Source organism: Spermophilus citellus (assembly GCF_964194105.1).
Source record: "Spermophilus citellus genome assembly, chromosome: 9".
NCBI classification, from domain to species: domain Eukaryota; kingdom Metazoa; phylum Chordata; class Mammalia; order Rodentia; family Sciuridae; genus Spermophilus; species Spermophilus citellus.
The window spans coordinates 49,386,604-49,412,060 of record NC_138191.1 but is presented as its reverse complement, the minus strand read 5'-3'; the positions used below and the strand labels follow the sequence as shown (position 1 = coordinate 49,412,060).

Here is a 25,457-nt window from a genome sequence, read left to right as displayed (position 1 = left end):
GGTAATCTTTATTTTCTCTTAAGTTGTTTGAGTTTTATGTATATTTTGGGTATTTTTTATCAGATATATAGTTTTCAAGTATATTCTTTTCTTTTTGTTATTTGTTTCCTTGCTGTGCAGAACCTTTTTAGTTTGATGTGTGATTCCCCTAGCCTATTTTTTCCTTTTGTTGCCTCTGTAAGTTTATAAAATTTGTGCTTCAACACCTTGATTTTCCATCTTTTTTGCTTATATGCGTCATAGCTTAATAGTTTTTAAAATCTGCATATCACACACATTTATGACGATTTCTAGAAAAATTTTGATGAGTTGGCAAAGAATATAATATTTAATATATATTATACATATGCTATTATATATATGTAATGTTTGAAGTTGAAACTCTTACGTCAGTGTATTGAGTATATTAGTGGACTCCAAATACCTTAGTGACTTAAGAACATACTGTCACCCATTGAAAAATATAATCACACATACATTTTTACATATTCCTGATTTCTTTGAATTTGTCCTTCATTTCACTTCCTTTCCTGAATTTTATAATAATGGAATTTGTTTGTATTAAGTCTTTATTTGATTATCTGTCATCATTTTTGGCAATAAAATATGTACAAAATTTTTTTTCTATAATACTTAGCATTCAGACATTGCTTTTAAATGGAATTGTTGTAGTCTTGAATACAAAGTCAATCAGAATAGTTCTATCTCAAATTTGATATATAATTATTAACATAAAAGGCAACATTTTATTTGAAATACCTATCTCAATCATGTGATTGGAGCTCTCATTAAAATTATTTTATAGATAAATTATGCTTATTGGCATAAAGCAAGATTTTTTAAAATTTTTTATTTTTTAAGACGTTGATGGACCTTTATTTTGTTCATTTATTTATATGCTGTGCTGAGAATTGAACCCAGTGCCTCACACATGCTAGGTAAGCACTCTACCATTGAGCCACAACCCCAGCTCCTAAAAAAGTTTTTATATCAGTTTGGTTCCTATTTTTCATCTTTATAAGTACTAGTTACCCTAAATAGGAAGAATTCTGTTATAGCAGTTTTAGTCAATTCTTTGACTACCTTCAGAATTATGTTCTAAAAATTATAGTAATCTATCATCAGAAAATGATTTTTGTTGCTCTATTAATTGGAAGTTCTATTAACTAATCCCTATATTTTATTAAGATCAAAGATTTAGAAACCACATTGGTTACAAAATGATTTGGTGGCCAGTCATTAAAGTCATTACTTTTCTAACATTTATACCAATATTTCCAAGTGACCCCTTACTTGTTGCCTAGAATTTTTGTTTACAGCCTGGACAATGCACTGTAGCATTATTATTTATAAATGAAAGGCTGGAAGGAGAGCATACATCTGGGAAAAGAGATTGAAGTGATAAATGGAAACTTTAATAGATCCCAAAATTATGTTTGCAGCCCTGGAAAACTGCTAGAATGCACCTTGATGAAGAGATTAATGGAATCCTTTCCTTTTAGCATGCTTAAGAGTGCTGGCAAAAGCTGCCTTAGTGAGAATAATGAGTGACTGACGATACAGATTTTATGCATGGTATGTGAGGGCAAGGGATTAGGTTTCATAATACCAAATCAGGCTTGGTAAAACTTCCCCTGGTGGAAAAATGCACACTGTGTTGTGCATTTGAATTTGAACAGTTCAGATCTGTTTAGTGAGAAATTATATTGCAACAAAAAGGGAGATGAGGGAGGTGGAGAGAAGGGAGAGAGAAGACCAAAAATTGAAAACTACTTTAGCTTAGGAAAGCTTTTGAATTTTGTGAATCTAGAAACTGAATCCCTAATGTGTGTTATTTCTTATTACTTAACTGGAATGTTTTACTTTTTTTTTTTTTAATCTAAAACTGAATAATTCGTTTACTTCATGGAATTAATGATTGCAAAATAGGACTCTAGAATTAACCTAAAGAGAGTTTCTGCTAATTGTTTATGAAATTTAACAGAGACAAAATTGAAATTAAAAGGTGAAAGAAATAATGTTAATGAAACTAGTTTCTATTGTCCTTCCTCTCCAGTGGACTGTGAGTTCCTTGAGCTCAAGGACTGCCTTATTGACTTCTTTATTCTAGCACAGTGCCCAAGAACAACTTATTAAATATTTATTGTATTAAAAACATGCCATTTATATTTGTCAGTCTTATTAAATTGTTGAGTAAATTTGTTTGGATTTTACTCTTCTCCCATTCCCCACACAAAACAAGTAACAACAGGTTGAATATTTCTTATCCAAAATGCTTGGGACCAGAAGCATTCCAGATTTAATATATATATATTATGTATTTACATAGGCTTTACCAGTTGAGCATCCCTAATCTAAAAACCGATTTTGGAGCATTTGGATTCCAGATTAGGGATGCTTAATCCATAATTCAAGAAAAAAAAAAGAATTCAACCTTGAATTTAAATGTTACAATTATTTGGTGGGGAAGTATATTAAAATGCATGTTTTTTTTTTGTTTGTTTTTTGGGTTTTTTTTTTTTTTTTTTTTTTTTTTTTGAGGGAGATACTGGGGATTGAACTTGTGCACTCAACCTCCGAGCCATGTTCCCAGTTCTATTTTGTATTTTATTTAGAGACAGGGTCTAACTTAGTGCCTCTGTATTATTGAGGCTGGTTTTTAACTCGCAATCCTCCTGCCTTAGCCTCCTACGCCACTGGGATTACAGGTGTGTGCCACCATACCTGGCTACAAAAGCATTTTTTAAATTTCACTAGAAGACACATTTTGTGTTTAAGTTTTAATAAATACATACTTATTTTGGTAGACAGAGTAAATGTTTAAAAAATTCAGTTATATTTCTTGAGGGTTAGATATTCATGGTAGCCTGATGGTATATTCCAGTAATCATCATCTTAATAAACAATACTGATAATTCCTAGTTGTTTTGACTGCTCAATATGTGCTAGGAATATTCTAAGTACTTTGCATGCGTTAACTTTAAAAATTTTCTCATAGTCTAGTGAGGTAGATATAGCCATTGTCTTCATGAACTATGACACAAAGAAAACATAGTAATTAGTAAATTAAGAAGCAAAGATTTGAACTCACAGAATCTGACTTCAAAAATTATGCTTTTAACTTATATTCTCCCTTAAGTATTGTGTAAGCCAGACAGGGGATACTAAAGTAATAGGGCCATAATCTCATTTTGCCCATAAAAGGTATAATCTCATATTTATTGGAATGCTGTGCTATGAGTACAACTAGTTGTATTTTTTTTAAATACTGCTCAAATGTCAGTAATGAAAACACTAAAAATTTATTAATTGCTTGTAAGTCAGTAGGATACAGTGTGGGAACTCTATTCCTATGGCAATTTGGGGATCTAGGCTCCTTCAATCTATGGGATTCCTAGATGTTAGTATAGTCTGCTAGATTCTCTGCATCAAGCTGGAAGGAGAATATATAGATCACGTTGGACATTCTTATGACCCTGTAAGTGATTTTCACCACATATTTCTTTGTCTACAACTTAACCAAAGAACACCCTTTACTTGAGGGAGCTTAGGAAATACAGTTTAGTTGCATATCCAAGAGGAACAGGAAATGAGTTTGGCAAGCAACTAGCCAGTGTCTGCCACAAATAACAAATTATTCAAGAGGATTTTAGATTTAACAGGTGGGAGTTGTGCTATCTTATATCACTCCTATAATAGTATAGTAGACCATACCTTTAAAAGTACTGATGTCAAAGTATCTTTCTAGATCTACTACCTATAGACAAATCTGGTGCCTTGTTGGAGTGCTGGCTTTTTAAAATAGTGTACTTATGACTATCTGTGGCCCTTTCCTGGTAGCTACATCTTTTCACAGCAGTGCTGTACTCTTTTGCTTTTATATTCCTTTGTTACATTGTTGCAATGCTTTATTAATGCTGCAGTGATAAGGATATGTTGTCCCTTTTGTGCTCTTGGCCAGGATCCAGTGACTATAGGCAAGCACTGTCAGTCAGCTCAGAAAGCTTATCAGTCCTTATAATCCCTTTAAACAAATTTTGCTTATCTTTTGCTTATTTTTTATTTGCTTCAATGTATAGCTGATTAGTAATATTAAATGTATTTAGTTATAGGAATTTATCATATTTGTTCATCTTTTTTTGAACTTTTTATAAGTTCATTTTAGTTATACAAAATGTTACAGTTATACCAGCATGGAATATAATTTGTTCTAATTCAGTTCCCAGTATTTCCCATTTCCATCCTTCTCTTCCTTCTCATTCCTTCCTCCTGTTCCCTTTCTTCTACTTATCTTTCTTCTATTTATTAATTTTTTTTAAATTAGTGCCTTGTGGATATACATAAAGGTGAGATTCACTGTGATTTGTCATATGTGTACCTAAGAAAGTTTGGTCGGGTTCATTACATTTTTTTTTCTTTTCCCATTCCTCCTCCTTATACCTTTGATCTCGCTTCTGTTTTTATGGAAACCCTCCGCCCCCACGATTTTCTCTTTTTTTTCTTATTTTGGTCTGACTTCCACATATTAAAGAAAATATTTGACCCTTGACTTGATTTTCTGGGTCTGGTTTATTTTTTTCATCTCCGTTCCATCCATTTATTGGCAGATGCCATAATTTCATTTTTCTTTATTGTTGAGTAAAACTCTATTGTGTATCTACACACACACACACACACACACACTATATTTTCCTTTTCCGTTCATCTGTTGACAGGTATACGTCTATACTGATTTCATAGCTTAGCTATTGTGAATTGTGCTGCTATAAACATGATATGACTATATCCCTGTAGTATTCTAATTTTAGTTCTTTTGGATATATACCAAGGAGTGGGATAGTTGGATCATTTGGTGATTCCATTCCTACTTTTTTGAGGAATCTTCAAACTGCTTTCCTGAGTAGTTGTTCTAATTTGCATTCCCATCAACAATGTATGACTGTACCTTTTCCCCCAAAGCCTCACCGACATTGATCATAATTTGTTTTCTTGATAATTGCCATTCTTACTGGAGTAAGATGAAATCTCAATATAGTTTTTATTTGTATTCCCTGATTACTAGAGATGTTGAACTTTTTTTCGTATCTTTAATAGCTATTTGTAGTTCTTCTTTTGAGAAGTGTTTGTTCAGTTCTTTTGTCCAATTATTGATTGGGTTATTTTTTTTTTTTTGGTGTTTAGTTTTTTGAGTTCTTTACATATTCTAGATATTAATCCACTGTTTGAGGAATAGGTACCAAAGATCTTCTGCTATTCTGTAGGTTCTCTCTTTACACTCTTGTTTCCTTTACTATGTAGAAACTTTTTAATTTGATGCCTTCCCACTTTTTGAATCTTAGTTTTATTTCTTGCTCTTTAAGAATCTTGTTAAAGAAGTTGATGTCGGTACCAATATGTTGGAGTGTCGAGCCTACGTTTTCTTCTGACAGTTGCAGAGTATCAGGTCTAATTCCTTGGTCTTCAGTTCACTTTGATTTGACTTTTATACAGGCTGAGAGATAGGAATTAAGTTTTATTCTTCTACATATATATGGATGTCCAGTTTTCCCAGCACCTTTTGTTCAAAAGGCTATCTTTTCTCCAGTCTATGTTTTTGGTACCTTTGTCAAGTTCCAGATGACTATATCCGTGTGGGTTTGTTTCTATTCTATTCTATTGGCCTTTGTGTCTGTTTTGGTGCCAATACCATGCAGTTTTTGTTACTTTAGCTCTGTGGTATGATTTGAGGTCTGAAATTATGATGCCTTCAGTATCTGGTTTTTTTATTCAGGATTGCTTTGCCTGTTAATAAAATTAGATATAAAAAAGAATCACCATAGATACTACTGAAATCCAAAGGATCATTAGAAACTATTTTGAAGATTTATACTCCAATAAAGTAGAAAATCTTAAAGATATTGACAATTTCTAGAGACGTGTGACCTATCCAGATATAACCGTGAGGATATAGAAAGCTTAGACCAATATTAAATAATAAAAATTGAAGCAGTTGTTAAAAGCTCTCCAACAAAGAAAAGCCTAGGACTAGATGGATTCTCAGCTGAGTTCTACTAGACTTTTAAAGAACTAATGCCAATCCTTCTAGAATTATTCCATGAAATTGAAAATGAGGGAATACTGCCAAATCCATTTTTTTTTTCATTTTTAATCAGAAAGGCATTTTTTTTTTTTTTTTTTTTTTTTTTTTTTTTTTTTGCAGTGCTAGGTATTGAACCTAGGTATACTCTGACACCAAGCTACATCCCCAACCTTTTTAATTTTGGGTCAGCCTCTTGCTAAATTGACCAGTCTGGTCTCAAATTTGGGACCCTCCTGCCTTAAGAGTTTGGGTCACTGGTGTTCTAGAAATGTGCTACTGCACTTAGGTATAAAGGCAAAAAAAATTAAATATTTTTTTTATCTCTTTTGAAAGAAAACTTGCCATATCCATCTAGAAACTATTGAAAAACTACTGTTTGTCATAATCAAGTTATCTTGGATTCATTTCTATCTGGACTTCATTTCTTAGACTTCTTTTAACTTCAAACACTACATTTAGTTTCGTCTGAATTTTCCAATTATAAAAGCATTAGAGTATATTTTATGAATGTTAGCATATTTTCACAGTTTTGAATTTCTTGTGCTTTTTATTTTTTAATACAGTATTTCTAAAATACTCTGTATCTTTGATGCATTTTAAATTGCCTGTACTAGATTTATCACTCCTCAGTTACTTTATTAAATTTAAAAAATAATTTTATAGGTCTCATGTGGCTAAATAGTCACACATCCTTCATGATACAATTGAATGAAAAGGACTCAGAATTGCAAAAATTTGAATAAGGAATTGAAGACATGTTTTAAAATAATTTAACTTAATTCTCTACAGATGGTCCCTCCCTAAAAGAAACAACAGGACCCAGCAGACAGATTTTACAAGGTATGACAAATTTTTATGTTTCTCAATGTTATGAAATTGATTTCATAATTTTCAGTTTTCTAGAGTTTTCCTTTAAGAAAAATACATAACAAAATATTTATGTTTAAAATGTTGTTTCTTCTTAAGTGATTTTTTAAAATATATATACTATTTAGGTATATTAACTGATTTTTTTTTTTTTGTCACTTGACTGTTAAAAAAAAATTTTCAGAAACTACGAAGTTTAAATATAAGTAATTGCCAGGCTTGTGGACATAGTAATGCTATAGTAGTATTCTGTTTGCCTTCATAGGATTATTATATAGATTTTCCAAGAATAATAATCAGTATATTCTTATGTTGTGGGGAAAATTTAGAGCTAAAAATGTAATGCAGGATAAGACCTCTGTCATATTTGTGGATTTCAGTTAATGGTACCTAATCGAGTGTTACATGTCATGTAAAATGAGACATTATAAAGTTTTATAAGTGAAAGAAAATCAGCTTTGTCTGGAAACTATTGTAGTTTCCATTTTGGAGATGTGAACCAATATTTGGCTCTGAGGTTCCACTTAGACTTTATTGCTAAGGGTTCCTAATTCCCAGCTTTATTTACTTTTGATTCCAGTCTGATTTTTTCAGTAGCTTCTGGTCTAGTCAGTACTGTACCTGTTTTCTCCACTATTTCTTGATCTAACATTAGCTTTTTGTTTTTTCACTGAGAATGTTTCTCCATATTGAAGAATTCATTTTCAAAAGGCTTAATAAGTGTATCTTCCATTCACTAATTATCCATTTACAAATTATAGAGAATTATTTCAGAATACCCTTTGCTGAAATAGCTTGTAATCATGTATATTTGATACAGCTATATCATTTGCTATAAGTTAGTTTTGATAACAGTTTAGTTTTGAAAATTATCACAAGAGAAAAAGAAAGGATCTAGCCTTCTACTTATCTTTTATACAGCTAATATTAAAATCAGTTTGTATTTTCTGATTATCTTATCAATTTATTGTGACTGAAGGAAACCAGTAGGTAGCTGAAGGACAGATATAGCTGGTTCAAACTTTCCTGCAAAACTACCATGAATATTATGAGTTAACTGAATTTTTCAATTATTTGCTATATCTTGAATAATAATCCTGGTTTATTAAGTTTGGGAGGATACTGTCAACATCCCATCAAGTTTTCTAAGGTTTTAACTTTATACAAGTTAAGCATATTGTTTATGTATTTCTTTAGTGATTTTTCTTCTTAGTTACTATGAAGTAATCTGGGCTTAGATAGTTAATAACACTTGCTAATGAAACCAGTTTTCAGGTTAGCACATAGCCAGGGACTTTCTAATCTAAGGAAAAATCAAGGACAAGTGATTCTTTTCTTTTTCCTTCCAGTGTCTACAGCTGTTTTCATTGCGATTTTACCAAAACACTGCTTAAAATATGTAAAGATTTAATATAAAAGTTTATAGTTTAGGCACTATTTGAGTCAACTTTTTCACTGCTGTGACTAAAAGACCTGACCAGAACAATTGTAGAGGAGGAAAAGTTTATTTGAGGGCTCACAGTTTCAGAGGTCTTAGTCCATAGACAGCTAGTTCCATTCCTGGGGCTCAAGGGCATCTTGGCAGAAGAGTGTGGTAGAAGGGAAGCAGCTCACGTGATGATCAGAAAACAGAGAGAGAGATCTCCACCTGCCAGATACAAATATATACCCCAAAGCCAAATGCCTCACCTCCCCCAGCCACACCCTGCCTGTCTTCAGCTACCACTCAATTATTCCCATCAGGTGATTAATTTATTGAGTTGAGGGTCTCATAACTTAATCATTTCTTCTCTGAACCTTCTTGCATTGTCTCACGTAAGCTTTTGGGGCACACCTCACATCCAAACTATAGCAGGGATCCTCATCCCACTTTGATGTATATCTTTCTCTAAAAAGTATTCTCTGACAAAACTTATTGCGGAAAAATTTCTTAAGAAAGCAACTAGCTTTCTGAAGAATAGTTATAATGAATCAAAACTCTATACAAATGAAAAATTAAATGTAGGTATTAAAGGATGAGTTATATTTGTTACTATACTTGACGTAAATTCTGTAGTAGCAGGTGAACTGAAATATAATATCTTAGCACACAAGAGATTCAATTGGACTTATTAGTGGTCAGTTTTTAAATTATTAGAAATTGTTTTAAGTTAAATCTGTTTCTATATGTAAAAATAATTATAGTTTACTTTTTATTGTTCAGGGAATAATAAAAAATAGGTATTTCTAATTTTTATTTCTAATAAAAAATAGATATTTCTATTATTTATTTCTAAATAATAGGCTTTTTGCACATTATCTATTTCTTTTCGGATAGTGTGGTTAAGCTATGCGTGGCGGCGCTTGCCAATAAATCCCAGTGATTGGGAAGCTGACCCAGGAAGATCGCAAGTCGGCAACTTAGTGAGACCCTGTGTCAAAATAAAAATAAAAAGAAATGGGGATGTAGCTCAGTGGTAAAGTGCCCTTGGGTTCAATCCCTAGTACCCACCCACCCCAACACACACACACACACACACACATACACACACACAAAGTGACTCTAAGGCAAAGTATAAAAAAAATAAGGTCAGATAGGGTACTTGATGGTATTGAAGAGTACTGTTATATTTAGCAAGGCATGATTAAAGTTTAAGAAATAGCATTTTATTACATAGTAAATTTTACTCATTAAGGATTTAAATGTTGAATAAGTTATTATCTTAGTTGAGTCTTTTCAGAAAAAAAAATGAAAAATGTATGTAAAACTTCCTTCTTGATGTTTTTAATGTTTTCCAGGCAAGTATCACTTATTAAATAATAACATCTGAGTTCTTGAGCAGTTAGAGCATCAATATCAGTGTCCCATCAATGTAGTATTTAATTTTTAAAAGTTCAACATGTATTTTATATTCATTTAAAAATATTTAAATCCCTGGTTTCTTTCACTTTGAATTTGAACATAGTATATAACAAATGTAGGTAACAAAAACTTTAAGATAACTAATACATATATCAACATAAGCAGAATTAGGGGCTACAGGAAATTCTAGTTCCAAATGGTAATAATTTTAATCACCAGCAGAGGGCTCTGTATGTATATGGATTCATAATTAAAAAACTTCCTTGACCAGTTCATTTAGGCTAATGCAGTTTCTTCCCTAAATAAATTATTAAAACTTTTGTATTCTTTTTAAGCCAGAGATACAGAGATGAATGTTTGTGGTTTATCATATTTTCCCTTTTTAATGTTTGCAGTTTTTAAAAATCAGTTCGTTTACTTCTTCATTTAAATTATTCCTGTAAGAGCAAGTATAATTTACCAGATAGTTTAACCCTGTTGATTTTAAAAACATTATTTCAATTCAGCAAATATACTTGATAACTGATTTTCCAAATTGATATTTAGATGTCTATATGATTTTAAAAGTATAATTCAAAGACATTTTCTGTTTTAAATTGAACGGAAGCTATGGTGCTTACTTTTATTATGCTTTATTTTTAGGTGTATTTTTACACATTCTAGCAGATACACTTGGGAGTATTGGTGTAATTGCCTCTGCAATCATGATGCAGAATTTTGGTTTGATGATAGCAGATCCTATCTGTTCGATCCTTATAGCCATGCTTATAGTTATAAGGTAAGTATTATTATGTTACTCACAGGTATTAAAATGAGAGGTAGGTGAAAAACATTGAATTTCTTTAAAAAAATTCCTACATAAATTCTCTTCTCACTTTTATATTTTTTTTTCTTTTTCTCATTTATTTCTTTTATGGAACTTCACCTTTTTTTTTTTTTTTTTTTTTTTTTTTTTTGGCACTAGAATTAAACCCAGGGTTTTGTATGTGCTAGGCACTCTACCATTGAACTCCATCCCAAACCCTTTTTTAAAAATTTTATTTTGAGACAGTCTCATTAAGTTGTCAAGGCTGCCCTTAATCTTGCAATTCTCATGCTTCAGCCTCCTCATTAGCCATATTGTCATTGCAGAAGTCTCTCAAAAATGCTTATTGAAATAAATGTATGTTTAATTCCCACCTAGATTATAAAATTCTTGAGGAATCATCTCTTAGCTCTTTTCTTTTTATTTCCTACCATAGTCCCAACGTACATGTAAAAGTATTTGTGTGTATAGATGTATAACTTCTCAATAAACATTTGCTGAATTAGATTGTATAGCTATTATCACCAAAGTTTCTCTTACCCTGAGACATATTTTATTATTGCTTTAATTTTTATCAGAATAATATGTTCCTTTATTTTATGGTCATCAGTTATTTTAAAATTTGCATATAATGTCTGTATTAGAGTATTTTTTTAATATTTATTTTTTAGTTGTAGTTGGACACCGATATCTTTATTTTATTTATTTATTTTTATGTGGTGCTGAGCATCAAACCCAGGCCCTCAAACGTGCTAGGCGAGCGCTTTACACTGAGTTATAACCCCAGCGCCTATATTAGAGTATTTTTATGTTTCCAAATGATTTTACCCTCGGGTTCCTTTGTAATGATAGCAAAGGCCTACTTGAGGTCAGACTGATGATTTTTATAGCTCATAGTTGATTAGAGTAGATTGCGATGAAATCATAATGTTAAAATTACTCACAAGCAGAGATTTTGAAGTTTCTTTCTAAAGAATATATAAATGTAGATTAATTTTTAATTTCTGTATATTATTAGTATAAGGAAGCAACTCTGTTATTCCGAAGTCTTTCTAAAGCTTAGAATGCCTTTTCTTCATCTTTGGAAATCTTACTACACTTTCTTGAAAGTTTGGCTTAGGTGTTACATATTCTATGAAACCTAACTGCTGATGAATTTGGTAAGTCTTATATCTGTATTTCTTTATAGATGCATTCAGTAGTCATTTTATTTTTATGTATTATAATTCTTAGTTGCTTCTAATATTTCTTAAGAGTATTATCACTTTTTTTGTCTCCATTATTATTATCCTAATTCTGTCTATTATATCTTGCTTGGAAAACTATGACAGTCTCCTTTCTGTCTCTTGAAACTCTCCATGCTGGCTAAAATTATCTTTCTTTGATGAGGATAACAAGATATATAAAAGTCATCTTTTTAAAAAAAAAATACTTTTTCATTGTTTTAAGTGGGTATCTAATTCTGACAAAAAGTTGGCACATTGATTCTGAATAAAAAGAAATTTGTGCCTTTGTTCAACATTAGGGAATTACTTTTTCTAACCCCAAGTAGGGACTTCATTTTTAGTTCTTTTCTCATTCATTTATTCCATAAATATAAGTAAGCAAATAGAAAAAACTTTTTAAAAACTGAAATATAACACACTTAAAAAAAAAACTGCACAAATAACTTTCAACAAATAATTTCTTAAAAGTAGATTCTTTTAGCCAGGTTGAAAAAGACAACATCCAAAGACAACTACTGATTTTTCACTGTAATAGGAGAGAGAGAAACAGATTAATAAGTAAACCACTCAAACATCAGTATTTTTATTGTGCTGAGAGTTAAAATAGGATTATGTGATGTGACTGAGTTGCCACTTTAATCTGAGTGAAGGAAGACTTCAAAAGTGAGGGTCTTTAGGTTGAGATCTGAATGTTGTGAGAGAACTGGTGGGAGGAAGAACTTTTTAGTTTAAGAACCAGCTAATATAAAAGCCCCATAGTGAAAACAGCTTTGCCATTGAAAGGAGGCTAGTATGGCTGAAACAGGGAGTAAGAATGGTTTAAGATAAAGTTGGAATGGGCTAGGAGAAATTATGCAGGGCTAGAAGTTTGGATTTTGTGCCAAGTGCAGTGGGACATCTTCATAAAGGAGTGACAGTATTTAATTTATATTTTAAAAATCATTTTGACTGAGGTGTTGGAAATAGGGGCACAAGTAGAGACAGATGGACCAGTCATGGACCAAGTTAGAGGTCATGGTGGCTTGGCTTAAGGTACTGATATAGAAAATGGGGAGATGTGGATCAAATTAGAAAATGCAGTAGGGTTGAGCCAACAAGATTGGCTCATGGATATGAATGTATGGGTCAAGACTAAGTGGACAAGGGAATCAGGGATAATTCCTAGAATTTTTACCTGCACAATTAGGTGAATGAAAGTGTTGTTAATTGAAAGAGATTGGAAAAAGAGTAATGTTTTTGTTAGTTTTTGAAGGGGCCTATAAATCACAAGTTCTTTTTTCAGTTGTCACAGGTTTAAGATCTTTTATTAGACATTTATATAGAAATTTCAGGTAGGTAGTATACAAATATGGAATTATTGGTAGCAGTCAACTGTACATAGATTTTAGAAATAGTCCACATGTAAGCGGGGCATGGCAGTGCATGTCTGTAATCCCAGCAGCTTAGGAGGCTGAGGCAGGAGGATCTTGAGTTCAAAGCCAGCCTTAGCAAAAGCAAGGTGCTAAGTAGCTCAGTGAGACCCTCCCTCTAAATAAAATGCAAACTAGGGCTGGGGATGTGGCTCAGAGGTCAAGAACCCCTGAGTTCAATCCCTGGTAACCCTCCCCCCCAAAAAGAAAATAAATATTCCACATGTAGATTTAAAGTCATGGAGTCAAGCTACCATTCTCATTCCTTCTATTTTCTTGGAAAAATGCCCCTTAATATCATAGTTCTTGCTGAAACCTAGCTTCGGGGTCCCTTTCAATATAGTATTTTAGGCAGCCACAACCAGCCATATAAAACCTGTTTGTCATCGTTAGCTAGGACCTACTGACCTCTTTTTTATTTAATTAATTAATTTTTTAAAGTTGTTAATGGACCTTTTTTTTTTATTTATTTATATGCGGTGCTGAGAATTGAATTTAACCCAGTGCCTCACACATGCCAGCCCACTGAGCCACAACTCCAGCCCATTTTTAGGTTAATTATTATTATTATTATTTTTTTTTTTTTGGTGGTGGTGCTGGGGATTGAACCCAGGGCTTTGTGCATGCAAGGCAAGCACTCTACCAACTGAGCTATATCCCCAGCCCCTACTGACCTCTTCAAAAGTTTTTGTAGTTTACATATATACATAGTTTCAGGTCATAGAATTGTGTTCCTTTTCATTATTGTAGATTCCTTTCATTATTGTTGAGGTTTAGCATTTATATTATTTGCTCTTTTATCTGATAGTTAAAGTAATATATGCTGATTGTAAGAAATTTATTACTAAATGTATGATAGGTATTAAAATGTTTTGTAATCACACTGGAGATAACAGATAACTTAAAAATCATTTGTCAAATGCTATGATGCCTTGTATTAACAAGGCTATTAACAAGATAGGCAAATGCCTGCCATTGTGGAGCTTACATTTTAATAAATGAAATAGTAAAGCAAACAAATGTGCAAACAGATAATGTAATCATTTTGTGATAAATGTGCTAAAGCAGGATAAATATATACTATTTTAGAAAAGCCTGACAAGGCTACTTCATAAGGTGACATTTGAACAGAAACATGAATGGTAGAAGAGAGGGACATAGGACTACTCAAAGAAAGAGCGTTCCTAGTAGATGGAGCTTCACTTATAAATACACAGAGGCAGGGACATGCCTGACATGATTGAGGAACAGCAAGTGGAGCAGTATAGTTGGAATGCAGTGAGCAGAGCAGAGTAGTGGATACATAGCTAGAGTTCAGGGAACAGATTGGGGTGGAAGATATAAATTTGGGTATCATCAGTTTATATACAGTATTTGAAGCCATGAGGTTAGGTGATTATGCCCAGAGAATAAGGAGAGAGGACTGAGGACTAAGCCCTAGGAGAGGTGAGCAGTAAGAGGCAGCAATAGCAAGGAAGAACAAAGTGGAGTGCTGTGAGGTGGGAGGAAAGACATGAACACATGTTTCAGAATCTATGTGAAGAAAAGTGTTTCAAACAGGAGGGAATAAGCTGAATGCTCCTGGGAATGATAATTGACAACTTAGACCAGACATTCAGCAGGGTGATAAGAATGAAAGCCTGATCAGAGTAGCTTCAAGAGAGAATGGGAAGGGAGGAAATTAAAAGAGCAACTACAGTCAACTCCTTTTCAAAGCCTCTGCTGTAAAGGGGAGCAGTGTGATTGCCTGGCAGTACTGAGGACCCACTTTGAGGTTTGTGGTCATGAATTTAAAGTGAAAACAACTAGTACGGAAGTCTGTTTTTCTCCAGTCTTATTTAAGCTACTTGGTAAAATTTATGGAATACACAGAGAGCTGGATTTAACAGATTTGTGTTTTGTCAGGTCAGTACTGACAGAAAGGGCAATGCAGGGATTACAATGATGGAAAATTGAGATTTAAAGGTAATGATACATGCTTTAAAGAAGCCTAGAGGTTTTTGTTTTGTTGTTGGTTTGGAAAGAAGTGTTAGACTGCAGGTATTAAAGGAAGTGATCCAGAAATAGGGGGGTTTATTCACATTGTGAAATGCTCAAAAATTGAGATCATAAGAGTCCAAGGTATAATCATAGGGGTGGAGGTTAAGATTATCAAACAGGGGCCAAAGGTTGGATGGATTGTTCATGTGGACATTTAAAGTAAGAGTAATGAAAAGGGTAGATGTGAAAAGATGATAAACCTGTTGCTAAATCTTTCTTCTGAAACTGAAGGGGACCAATCAAGAATTTTAAGAACTGGTTACAAGGTGTCTGGAGTGTGGAATAATCTGATGGGTGTGGCCTTCAAGGAACTGTACTGTGGGTAAGAGGATGTGGGAGGAACAGTGAACTGAAAGTGTAGTAGTAAGCAAGGAGAACATCTCTCTCCCCACAACCTGTAGTACTGGGAGTGTAGGAAAGAAAATAGCACTTTGCACCAGTGCTGTAGGGAAGGAAGACTGTGCCCTCAGGTGATAGCTAGTTTTCTGTGTTCAAGAAAAGGCAGATGATTTAGTGAAAATTACATTTTTTAAAAGTAGCTTGTTTAAATCATAGAAATAATTCTACATATTAGAATTCTGTATATTCTAACATATATAATAGTTGACAAAGAAACAACATTCTATAGGAAAACTTAGAGGAAAAAATAAACCATAGGTTCATCAGAAAAGGGACCCCTGTTATTATTTGTATGGGTTTGCTTTTGGGGATTTTTTTTTTGGTCTTATTTCTAAACTTCATTTCCTCCATAATGTTTTTATTTGCTTTATGCATATCAAGATATATTTTTAGTAGGAGGTGATCCAGAAAGGTGATAACTTCCCTCTTCTGATTATAAAAGTAACACAGAGTCATCACTTGGAAAATACTGAAAAGTATAAAGAAGTGAAAAAAAAGTAGTCAGGATCATAACACCCAGAGGACATATAATCACTGTTGACATCATTTCTTTTTTTCTTTAAAAAAAAAAAAAATTACAGTTCTGAGAATTGAACCCAGGGCCTTGCACATGCCAGACAAACACTCTACCTGAGCTATACCCCTAGCCCTCACATTATTTCTTTACGATTATGTCAAGGCATATTTTTTAAAAATTACTGAGCTTTAACTATATGCACAGATTATTAAGCTTGGTCACCATCAGAACATTCACAGGTCTGAGGTGAAAGATAATAGTACAGTTACTATTTTTAAAAAAGTTTTGGAATGATTTATTAGGTAATAAAGGCTTAATTTGATAACACAAAATGAAAAGATATAGCACAACACATAAGAATGATTCATTCTAATAAAATGTCCATATTCTCTTTACAGGTATGAGGAGGGAAATATATTGTTTGCATGTTTGTGTGTGTGCCCTGAGTGGCTAATTGAATCTCTCTGGGTGTACTTTTAAAATTATGCATTTTTCCTAATTTCTTTAAGGTAAACCAGCATTTCTGACTTAAGAATTAAAAAACTTAATTTTTTTTTTAAATGGAGAGAGATTAAAAAAAAAAAAGTAGCTCCAAAGTACAAAATAAATTCCAGCTCAGACTATTTTTCTGCTAAGACAGCAAACTTAATTTGCTCAAATACAACATGATAATGGAATATTTATGAAGAGATCACTCTGGGGTGTTTTTTAGATTGTTTAAAAGTTTGTCTGATTAGCCCAAACTAATTTTTTGAAATACCTGAAAACTCTTAAGGACTCAATAAAGTAGAATATAAAGAAGTAATTTTCTCTATCTTTACAAGAGAAATAATCTCACTGTTTATATATTCTCAGTCTGATGTTGCTCAGTTGAAAACATGCCATGGAAATCTGTGTCTCTCCCTTCTAGGCTGCTGAATGTTCCATTTTCACTTTCACAGGGAAAGTGGTTTCCTAGAAAAAGACAGTTTTTCTCTCAACATTTTCTAATACAGGCGAAGGGTGATAGAAATTTCTGGGTGACAGAAATTTCTGCATTATGTTGGAATGTATTTTTTTCCCAATGAAGAGCAGAAGATTGAGCATAAAAGTGAGAGTTTAATTTTTTATTTTCTGAAATATATTTTCTGTAAGAGATTTCAGAATGGTTATGTTTTCTTCCATTAGTAAGGTGAATAAGAATTGAAAGTGAATTCAGAACTTAGAATGCAGAAATCTGAACAGTTAGTATGGTTTTGAATTACATTGTGATTTAAAAATGATGCTATTTACATATATCTGTACCTTGATTTTTTTTATTCACCTAAATGAAAGGGATACCTATGCGTGATGGAAAAGAAAAACATGAGAAGGACACAGAAATATGCTTTGTTTCTGCTGTAGTATTTCTGAAGCCTTGCTGGATCTTTTTAAAATTCGTTTTTCTGCAATTTACCAATAATCATCTTTTGTGGTGCTTTGTGCTTTTTTCTTATCATAATCATTTGAATATCCAAAAAAAAATTCATAACCAAAAGAAAGTCTTTTTGTTAGGTACAAAAGATTTTTAAATAATATATTTATTTATTTATTGTTGAAGGGAAAGAAAAAAAAACACTCTTTTTAGAGGCAAACTACACAAGCTTTAGAAATGACAAGTAATGGTCTAAATAGAAATGTGAAATAGAATATATGCTCATGAAAACAAAATTTGCACACTTCTTATTCTAAAAAATAAGTGATCACCATTGTTCATACATACAGGATTTGAACAAGGTACTGATATTATTGATTCCTAATTATTTATGGCCTATATTAAGTAAAAAGTAAGCAATTCTTTAACATGCAGGAAGCTATCATGTCTTCAAATGCTCATATATGAGAAATTGTAGATTTTTTTTTAAATGTTTTTGGGTGTTCCCTAACAATTTCCGTTGTGGTTTGCCTTTTAAGTGGTTAAATTTATGAACTATACTTTTGGGGACTAAGATACAGGTAAACAGTTTGTCAGAATTTTAACTTGATACTTGTATTTGTACTCAATATGTATACAGTATTCATATTGTAAAATGGCAACTCAGTGAATTTTTTTCAGTTACCACATCTAGATGGTTTTGATTAAAACATCTACCATGGAACCAAGTTACTTTTTGCATTGCCTCTAAAATAATGGTTTTCAAACTGTTAACTTAAAAATACCTTAAAACACAACCAGTTTATAGATTAGGAGTCACTTTTACTCCAGTTAAAGTATTTATTCATCACTGATGGAAGCACCATATTACAAATCTAAAATGGTTATTTGAATGCAGAGACTAAATAGAGCCTTCTGAGATACCATTTTCTATTCTGAGTTACTCAGGAATCTGTTGTTGAAATATATCTATTTCCTTTTAAACATCAAGCACACTGTATTTTCCCCTCTGTACTAAAGTAAAAAAAAACTCTACAAAACATCAAATGAATAGAACTACTTATTAAATTCTAATAAAAGAAACAGAAGTATAGCTTCAGGCTTTACATATTACTTGATCTTTAACATTAAATTATATAATAAAATGATTATTAATATATACGTGATATTAAAAGAAAATTTATGGACAAACACTCTGTATGCTATTTCTACTTTTAATATATCAGTTTTGTTGAGATATTTAAACTGTAGCTTTAAATATTATACATTTCATAATTAACTTATTGATTAAGGAAATATTGTGTATTTCATAATTATATTTATTGTATAAGGAAATATTGTATATTTAATGATTAATTTTATTGAAGTATAAAAGGTAAAATGAAGGAAATCATTCTTAATCAGAATATTATTTCTTTACCTACAAAAGTTTTAGAACTGTTGATAAGAAACTTTAATATAGTTGTTTTGTGATTTGCAAAATTTTTTTTTTTTTTTAGAGAGAGAGAGAATTTTTTGATATTTATTTTTTAGTTTTCGGTGGATACAACATCATTATTTTATTTTTATGTGGTGCTGAGGATCCAACCCAGCGCCCCGCGCATGCCAAGCGAGCGCGCTACCGCTTGAGCCACATCCCCAGCCCCATGATTTGCAATTTTATTTCTCATACAAAGAAGGAAAATAAATAGTGTAAGAAAACTAGACAGATACGTTAGTAGATGTTTGATGTCTAAGTAGGTATCCATGTGCAGTTCTTTTATTATTTAATCTCTGTTGGGTGTGGTGGTACATACCTGTAATCTCAGATACTCAGAAGGCTGAGGCAGAAGGATTGAAAGTTCAAGGCCAGCCTCACAACTTAGCAAGACCCTGTCTCAAAATTTTAAGAAAGGGGTGCTATATTGGGGTGACCAGCACCCCAACAGAGCAGGTTCCTGCCCAGGAGGTATGAGCTGCCTGGGAAAATAAAAAGTCTGAAATAATCAGGAAGAAAAAAGACAGTGCTGAGGTTAGATTTATAAAGCAGAACATCTGATGGATCTTCCAGTCCTGATGGGAACTAGAACTGAACAACTGAAAAAGGCTCCCATTCTTTATTTAAGGGGGAGTACATCAAAGGCCCCAGGGAAAAGGTTTCAATGGGAGGAGTCTTGTTTAGGTGCTTCCTTCTCAGTGTGGCAGGGGTCTTGCAGTAAACAGGTTGACTGACCTTTGGCAAGTTAAACCCATCTCCATCTCTGGGAGGCTGTGCTTTAATTTGAGTGGTGAGCTAGAACAGGGTGCCATGTGATTTAGGCGTTCTTACACTAGTGGATTCTGACTAAGAGTTCCTAAAACCAGGCTTCCCTGCCTAATAGCTCCAACATTGCTCACTTTACACATGGCTCATAGATGGCTTCTGGCAGGGTGGGGTGGAGGGGCTTATTGTTGCTCTAATAGCTGATACAATTTACTAGAAATCATTGGAAACATCTCCAGATTCATCAGTTTATCAGAGATATATTTTACACAGTTGGTGAACTGTTTCTTCTATCACTATACTTTTTTCCCTTTCTTTTAGCTGCTGGAGATTGTTCTCTACCAGTGAGCTATACCCCAACCTAATTCTACACATTTTATGATGTAGGAATAGGAATTGATTGAATTGCAGTCATACAGTTGATACCTAGCTTTTTAAAAAAAAAATTTTTATAGTGGGGATTGAATCCAGAGATGCTTTACCACTGAGCCACATCCCCAGCTCTTTCTTTAAAATTTTTTTGAGAGAAATTCTCATTAAGTTGCTTATAGCACCTTGCTAAGTTGCTAAGGGTGGCCTCAAACTTACGATACTCTTGCCTCAGCCTCAGTCACTGGAATTACAGGTGTTCACCATTATGCCCTGCTAGCTTTTTTTTTTTTTTTTTTCCGGTCATCATGTCTACGTAGGATATTAAATCACTCTCAAATATGGTTTTCTTACTTTCACAGTGAGCAATAATATGTGGGAGACAATGAGGTTTTGAAATTCTTTATGATGTTTACATTTTTACGTGAATATTTCTAGTTTTCCTCTTTTAAAAAAATTAATAGCTTTAAGATCTGTATTTTAAATAAATAAATGACGTTAGAAGAGATACAGATTTTTATTGTTTAACAAAGGTTTCCTGGGATTTCTCTCAGGAGTGATATATTCTTTGTCAATATTTGGCAGATTGCACAAGAGAGGTGATTAATAAAATTGCCATCACTCTAGCTGTCCAACTTTACAATATATCTGAATCCTCATCATCCTAATGTGGGCCAGAATATCTTATTTCTAACCACTGTTTACCCTTAATAGGAATTATAAGACAGGGAAGGCATAAAACTATACCTCAAATTTATGTTGCTTTTATTAAAAGCCTAACTGGTGTCTCTGCTCAGGGTTTGACAAGGCTATAACCAACATGTTGGCTGGGGCAACAGACTCATCTGAGGTTCAGGGTCATCTTGCAAGCTTTTGTGGTTGTTGGCAGAAATCATTTATTTGCCACTGGTTAACTCATAGCAGCTTACTTCTTCAAAGTCACCAGGGGAGCATCTGACCTTAGGGAGGCCTCCAGTCCCTCCTTTAAGGACTTGAATTTGATTAGTCAGAACTACCCAGGATAATCTCTCTTGTTTTAATTAAGCATCAAACTGATATAGGGCCTTAATTACATCTACAAATTCTGTTTATTTTGCCATATTGTGTTACATGGAAGCAAAGTTCCAAAGTTCTGTTCATACAGAATAGGGAGTTTTATTTGGGAGTGACTCATTGACGGGTCATTCTAGGATATGTTAGCCACACTTTATCTTTCTCCTCTGTATTCTGAATATCTAACTCAATGCCTGGAAAAGAGTCGATGTTTATTTGTCAATACAGAATACAATGTTAGGGTAGATGAGTGGCTGAAAAAACGAAACCATAGGCTACTTATTACTTTCTCAAAGTCTCATACATGGTTTGTAGACTCTCTCATTTGCCTTACTATTATATACAGTGTTCTCCTATTAAGTAGCTGTATTAACTCAAGATGTTTTCTTTTTTCAAGTGATAGTATGATTCTTGTCATTAATTATAAGTGAATGTAGTCTTATCATTTTTCTGTGTTTGTCAAAGTCATTAGAAAGTTTTGTAAATCCATTCCTGGAAATATTAAATTTGGAGTATTTGAAATGAGACTAGTTTGACTTTCAAGTTACAAGAGTTATGTATTACCTAATGATATTTGAGGAAATAAACTTTATTTTTTAAAAAAGTATATTGGAAATAATATATTGTTTTTATGTGGGGTTCAATCTAAGAAGACTGAGGTTATTTGGTTTCAAAGAATTCATGATTATTATTCATCACATTAAACAATTTAAGAGAGAAAACCATGTGATCATTGGTGTAGGTGCTGAAGAGGCATTTGAAAAAAAATGCAATACCATTCTAATGGGAAGAAAATACAACTGGAGATCAGTGGATACTTCCTTAACATGACAAATTACATACATCACAGTCCTAAAGCCATTTATTTCTTCCTCCTCGGTCCTTCTGTTTTCCCTCTCCCTCCCCCAAGGGACATTTTACCATTGAGCTACATCCCTATCCCTTATTTTATTTTGATACAGAATCTTGATAAGTGCTGAGGGTCTTGCCAAATTGCTGAAAATGGTACTCAGACTTGTGATCCTCCTATTAGGACTACAGGCATGTGCCACCTCACTGGGTTGCCATTATCTTTCTTAATGGAATAGCACTAGAGGCATTTCCACCAAAATCTGTAACTGGACAAGGATTGCCTCTGCTGCCTCTGCTATTTAAGTTAATATTTGTATATTTAGGAAACCTATGAGAATTGATGGAAACACTATAGATGGTTTATCAAAGTTAGATATGAAATTAATGTACAAAAATTAATACTGGTGTATATACACCTAAAATTCAATTGAATAACATAATTAAAGAAAAGACCTTTTCAGTACAACAAAAAAGGTAATGTAGAGGTAAAATATGTGAAAGTTATGTGAAGAATTGACACTTTTGAAAAACAATAGTAAACTTTTTCAGAGCTTTTTGTTGTTAATTATGACCTTATTGAATCAACATTGTAAACATGTCAACTTTAATGTTTATTTACAAATTTAAAACTTTGCTAATAAAAATAGCATCAGGTCCCCTCCCTCACAGAAGATAGTAAAGATGAATTGTACAGTTGGTAAAGAAATAAAAAAAGGGATGACCAGAAGGAAAAGAAGATACAAAATGTAAAAGCTTTTATAATTAAAAGTGAGATACCTGAAAAAACAGACTGACTAATAGAGCAGGTTCCTAAATCTAGAAATAGACTTAGGTACATATAGAAATTTAGTAATGATAAAGGCATTATCTCAAATCAGTGGATAAAAAGATGGCCTTATAATAACTGGATAGCCACTTGGAGAGAGATAAATTTGGAACTATACCTCATACTATATGCCTGGAGAAATTCCAAATAGATTAGAGCTTTTAATGTAAGTCATGAAACTATCTTAGTATTAGGGGAAAAAAGGCATGACTAAATGACTTTACAATATGAGAATATTAGGGAGTAACCCTAATTCAAAATCTGGAACATCGTTAACAGAGAATATTGACAGATTTAGCTGCATTTGACAAAGGAAGAAAGCACCATAAGGAAAGTTAAAAGACATAATAAACCAGGATAAATATTTGCCATTTTAATCATGAAGAGATTCTGCCTAATATAGAAAGTGCTCCCAAAAGTATAAATTAGGGACCAGGGGTGTAGCTCAATGATAGAGAGTTTGATTGATATTACAAGAACTTGGGTTCAATCCCTAGCACCTTGGAAAAAATTTATTTTGTTGTTTTTTTTAAATTAAAAGACCAATATCCTAAAAGGAAAATAGGTAGAAATATAGATTCATTTGGCTCACAAAAAAAAATACAACATATGATTGTTAAATATGTAAAAGTAGTTCAGTCCCATTTATTAAAAAAGGAATGTAAATTAAAACTACATTGAGACATCACTTCTTACTAATCAGATGGATATATACCCAAAAGTTAACATAATCTTTTGGCAAGGCTAAGGGCAAAATGGCACTTTTATCCTTTGATAATAGAAATGAGAACAGTACTGTCTCTGAGGGGAGGAGTTCGTCAGTAGTAGCAAAATTAAATGTTTTTACCTTTGGTCAAGCACTTTTATTTCTAGGAATACATTCCAAAGATAAATTAACAAAACAAATGGAGGGCTAGGGATATAGCTCAGTGGTAGAGCCATTGCCTAGCAGAAGAGGCTCTGGATTTGCTCTCCAGTGCATTAAAAACAAACAAACACATGGACAATTATAAGGTTATTCTTTGTGACTTTGTTATAGCAAAAGATTGGAAAGAATATAAATGTCCATCAATAAGGGAGCTCCATGCAACTCTAAAAATTAAGATAGTGATCTCTGTTTGATAATGTGGCATTATTTTCAAGATATATTATTAAGAAACTTGTTAAGAAAATAAGATAGCAGTTGATAAGCACTTAATATGTAGCCCATGATATATAGGTATATAGCGTGCTATATAAAAGCACTGCCACCTTTTACGTAAGAAATAGAAGGTCTGTACATGTAATCTGCCTGTTTTCATATAACTTGAAAAGAAACACCAGAATTAAACCAAAAACAAATAAAACCAATGTAGTTTCCTCTATTCAGAGGGAAAGAAAGGGATTAGAAGTGAGACTTTGCATGTATATATTTAATGTACTTTTGACTTTGGAATCATCAACAATTTTAACCTTTTAAAAGTTAAGTGAATCAAAAAAGGTAGAAAATATATTAAGACTTTTCAACTCTTCATTTACTTATTGCAAAAAGAGAAAAAAATATCAGCCCCTTTTTGGTTCTTCAGTTTTAATGTTCATTCACTGTTAAGTGTGTAATTTCAAACTCCACCACTAGATACAGATTGTACTTAAAGTCATTCTATTCTTTTGCTTAATTAATCCTTTGAAAGCACCATTTCTACTCTTACCTCAGCAATTGGATATTTAGTATAGTTACATCCAATGGGTTAGCAATGTCCAGTTACTTATTGTAGCAATTAGAAACCTACCATTTATCTATCTATACTCAGTGATTTTTTAAAATTACTTTGGGTAAACAGTTTTGAAAGGATTCTTTTCTTTTGAACTTTATTTTATATATTAGGTTTGCTTCTAGCAAGCATACCACTTCAGAAGTTAGCACTGAATATGGGCCCATAATGGAAATTAGGTGTCAGGGATTTATTTTTGGTCCTGTTTGACCGTGTCAGTCAGCTGTTGGATGGTGGAAAATTTGCACATTGTTAGCCTTCACTGCCAGTTGCCAAGGTCCTCTCCGGTAATTTGTATTGTTCATACTTTTGTGAGCTTTTTCATTTCTTTTTTTGTGGCATAGGACTTCTGTACACTATGAAGATCAGCTTCTCCTAAAGTCAGGACTTTGCTACAGGCAGAGGTGCTTGGGAGAGCCTTGCTAGAGGCAGTGTCACAGACTGGCTTACAGCACTCCCTTTGGAGCAAGCTGCCTAGGTTCCAATTCTGCTTTTCTCAGGTTGCTTTGTGACCTTGCTCAAGTCAACCTGGCCTCTCCATGCCTCAATTTTTCATCTTTAAAGTACAGATGATAATAATGCTTACTTCATAATTTGTTGCATGTTAATTAAATGGGTTATTGTATATAAAGTCTTGAGTAGTACCTGCCACATGGGAAGATAAGTGCTAATTGTTTGCCTGCCATCTCAAAGGAGGTTGTTTGGAAAGAGGCACTGCCCATCTAAATGTAGTCTTCTCTTCTTACTGAACATGCTTTCACTCCAATTTATTCAGCATCAAATGAGG

The 25,457-nt window shown here is 32.9% G+C and overlaps 1 protein-coding gene across 2 annotated transcripts in view; it reads left to right on the top strand.

Annotated features, from left to right (window-relative positions):
• Positions 1 to 25,457, top strand: part of SLC30A7 (solute carrier family 30 member 7) — a 74,363-nt gene that overhangs the window by 25,620 nt on the left and 23,286 nt on the right. For both annotated transcript variants that reach the window (XM_081305035.1, XM_081305034.1), the window contains 2 exons: positions 6,869 to 6,919; positions 10,431 to 10,566. In XM_081305035.1, coding sequence (XP_081161161.1) covers positions 6,869 to 6,919; positions 10,431 to 10,566 — 187 coding nt within the window. The remainder of the gene's footprint in view (positions 1 to 6,868; positions 6,920 to 10,430; positions 10,567 to 25,457) is intronic.